Consider the following 3,842-nt stretch of genomic DNA (forward strand, 5'->3'; position numbering starts at 1 on the left):
GTTCAATTTTACCCCCATCATCATTCAAAGCAGTAACCCATATTTTCAAGAATCTGGTAGTTTTCCAGACATTGTCTGGGCCAACCACTATCCCAGCACACATCCACAAACACACTAAACCCACAACAGTGAGGAGGTCACTGCTTAGTAGTCAAACAGCACAGTGGTTTGGGGGCTGTCTTTGGCCTCAGAGTACCATGGGTTCAAGCCCCAGCTCTACCACTTTCTGGAAGTGTGACCATTCATAAGTTATTTTCCTTTTTGAGTCTTGTTTATTTCTTATACATAAACATCATAATAGTCCCTACATCTCCAAAGCTGTGGTGAGGACAAAATAACATTCACTTAGCAGGTAAAATGGTCAATAAGTGCTCATTATTACTAGTATAATTATCAATTCAACAAGATTTAACTTTACAAAGCAGGGCCTTCCATTCATGTGAATAGTACTAAAGAATAGAGAAAAATATACTAAAAGTGACAGGGACTGCTACCCTTGCTTTCCACAAGTCCATGGGAGAAAACACTAACCCAACTAGTCAAGGGATCTGAAGAAGCTGGACAGACACTTAGCCTTGAATATAAGGCCTTAATAGCTGCACCACAAATTGGTGCTTTGGGGAAATGGAGGGAATGAAGGATCACTAGGATCACGCCAGAACCCCCTGTGTGGTCATCACTTTGGCCTGAGCCCAGCTCTGCTGAGCACTTTGGCCAAAGCCATCTGCACCTCCTGGTTCCTCAGACTGTAGATAAGGGGGTTGAGAGTAGGGGTGACAAGGCTGTAGAATAGGGAGACCACATTGTCCTGGGGTGGGCTATGGTAAGCACCCGGCACCATGTATATGAACACAGCTACACCATAAAAGAGTCCCATCACTGTGATGTGCGAGGAACAGGTGGTGAAGGCCTTGTTTCGGGTCTCCTCTGAGCGCATGTGTATAATGGCCCCCAAAACGTGGCCATAGGAGATGGCAATGAGGGAAAGGGGAAGCACAAGGATCAGCACCCCCAAGGTGGACAGCACCAACTGGTAGGCTGAGGCGTCTGCACAGGACAGCTTCAGCAGGGCTGGCACCTCGCAGAAGTGGTCCACGATGCAGGAGGCACAGTAGGGAAAGTGCAGAGTGATGGAGGTCTGGATGGAGGTGTTGAGCACACCTGCCAGCCAGGAGGACCCCACCATGAGCAGGCACACCTGGCACCTCATGAGCACAGGATACTGCAAAGGGTGACACACAGCAACATAGCAGTCATAGGACATGAGGGTCAACAGGATGCCCTCAGCCACGCCCATCAGGATCAGGAAGAATATTTGAGCTGCACAACCCCTGAAGGAGATGGAACCTTCTCCCTGCAGGAAGTGGGATGCCATCTTGGGGATGGTGACTGGGGGAAACCAACATCAAACAGAGAGAGCTGGCTGAGCAGAAAGTACATGGGTGTGTGGAGCCTGGAGTCCAGGCAGATCAGGACAAGCAGAATGGTGTTGCCCAGGAGGCCCATGGTAAACATGGCAGCCACCAAGGAGAGGAGTAGCTGACGTGACCCTGAGTGACTGAAGAGGCCCACCAGAATGAAGTCAGAGGTCACTGATTGATTCACATCCCCCATGTTTTACACAACGTACTTTTGCTGCAGGAAAGAGACCAAATGCAAGAAGGAAAGAGACAAACTGCAACTGAGTTTCGACCCACGTGCCAATTGCCATCACTTGGTAGTGGTTGCCTGGAGAAGTATTATGAGGTCACAGCTAGAATCAGCAGTTGGAAATGCCATGATCAATTAGTGATGTCTGTCATAGGCATGGGAAGGGAGAGCAGCAGCTTGCATCTCTGAACGAGATACTTGGCCACACCCCAGTGAAGAGCTACCCACTGACTCTTGAGGTCCAAACACTGAAGTCCCAGTCAAAGACAGTAACTTAGCTCCAGTAGAATATTTGAATACCACTCCTCCTAATGGTCCTGGGTCCAAAGCAGAGGTGAGAGTCCAAAAAGGCAGGGAGGTAAAATAGAGGATGATGAAGATGAAGCAATAAATCAAGGAAGAAAACAGAGAAAGGCCTAGGTCCAAGTGCCTGGATGAGAATCTGAAGGAAAGAGAAATTAATTATGAGCCTACACAGGGTCACATTGAGGATATGAATCTAGGGAGTGTGAGCCATAGAGGGTGGCTATGGGTGACAGCAGGTTGGGGATGAAATGGCCTGGGGTTGGGTGGGAGAGGACAGTTGTCAGTGAACTCAGCATTTATTGGTGACTTTGTTGCATTGGATGAAGAGTGAACTTGTGAGAGGTCAGACTCAATTTCAAGTAAGGTACCAGGCCTAGAAGATTGTCTGTAATAAATATTGCCTGGATGAATGAGTTGGCCAAGAAAGATGACCATGGGCCAGAGGGAGCTACACATTTAAATTTGGGAATACTTAATTCTCTTGGCAACCTCTAAGCCCCCAGGAAAATCCAGCTTGCCCTGGAATACCATGCACCATCCACAACTCCCAACAGTGGACAATGCAAGACCAAAAGAATGTCTGTTCTCAACTGCAGATAATTAGAAAAGCAACAAGACTGGCCATTTAAGGGCAAGTGGATTCTACTGAAGGCCTCACTGGAGCTCTTTGTCCTAAAGCTGCCGTCCTCACTCAGAAGGCCTTCAGGTTGTTAATTATCTACCATCCTGATTTTCCTATCACATCCTAGCTCCCAACCTACCATTCACCCATGCATTCAATAACATTAGTCACAAGCTGGTCTGGGCATAAGACATTCAGAGGTGAATCACCCTAGGCAAGGTCCCCACTCCCCGTACCCCACATTCTCCATCAGGATATTGATGACAAGTGCAGAGATAAATGGACATGATCTTTGTGACAGAGGGAAGTGAATAAGATGTTCTGTAGGAAATGGCTGGAAACACCACTGGGCATAGTCAGAGAAGCCTCTTGGGACAGATGACCCATGCCCTCAGTATCTGAAGAGCTACTGTGAGAGGGATGCACCAGAACCAACTGCTTCATGCTCCTGGAAAGTGAATGTTAGTGAGGCCATCTGGGTGGTTCACCCTAACGAAGAACTCTCTAACAGTGAAATCCAACCAAGAATGAAATAGGCTGCCTCATTGGCAGCATTTTCTTTATAGTCAGTCAATGGTATTAGGAAGTAAGATAATAGTCCTGTGGCTATAGAAGTTAGAGTTTGAGAGGGAAAGCAGCATTGATCAGATCATTTCAGAATAATCTAATCAGCAATATAATAGAGACACATGCACAATGCTGTAGGTACCCAGGGAATGGGGTGGGGTCAGAGAGGGCTTCAGAGAGGAGGAAGCATTGGAGCTGGGTTTTGAATATCAGGTAGGAGTTTTGCAGGCAGCCAGAAGAAGGAAAGTTGTTCCAGGCCAAAGAAATGGAGCACATGCGATTTGTGATTAGGAGAGTGTACCCAGAGGTCAGATTAAAATGAGCTTGGATCCCAGCTCAACTACTTTGTAGCAGCATGACATTGTGTAGCTACTTAACCTCAGTTTCTTCATCCATAAAGTAGGTGGCAGAAATATGTGTCAAGGCATAATTGTGAAAATTAAATAAAAGGATGAATGTTGGGGCACCTGGGTGGCTCAGTCAGATGAGCGTCCAGCTCTTAGTTTCAGCTCAGGTCATAATCTCAGGGTCCTGGGATGGAGCCTGGCATCAGGCTCCACACTCAACACAGGGTCTGCTTGAGATTCTCTCCCTCCTCCCGCTCACGCTCACCCTCTCTCTCAAATAAACAAATAAAAATTTTTTAAAAAAAGGATGATTGTTAAGAGGTGACATGTAGCAAGTGCTCAATAAATTG

General features: G+C 47.0%; 1 protein-coding gene across 1 annotated transcript; it reads right to left on the reverse strand.

The window, feature by feature from the left end:
• Positions 1 to 676: 676 nt before the first annotated feature.
• LOC116629249 (olfactory receptor 2Z1-like) lies at positions 677 to 1,614 on the reverse strand. The gene is given in 2 exon segments (XM_032399546.1): positions 677 to 1,398; positions 1,401 to 1,614. Coding segments are annotated over 2 exon segments (936 nt in total).
• Between the last annotated feature and the right edge of the window lie 2,228 nt (positions 1,615 to 3,842).

Source organism: Phoca vitulina, unplaced genomic scaffold, assembly GCF_004348235.1.
Source record: "Phoca vitulina isolate PV1807 unplaced genomic scaffold, GSC_HSeal_1.0 scaffold446, whole genome shotgun sequence".
NCBI lineage: Eukaryota > Metazoa > Chordata > Mammalia > Carnivora > Phocidae > Phoca > Phoca vitulina.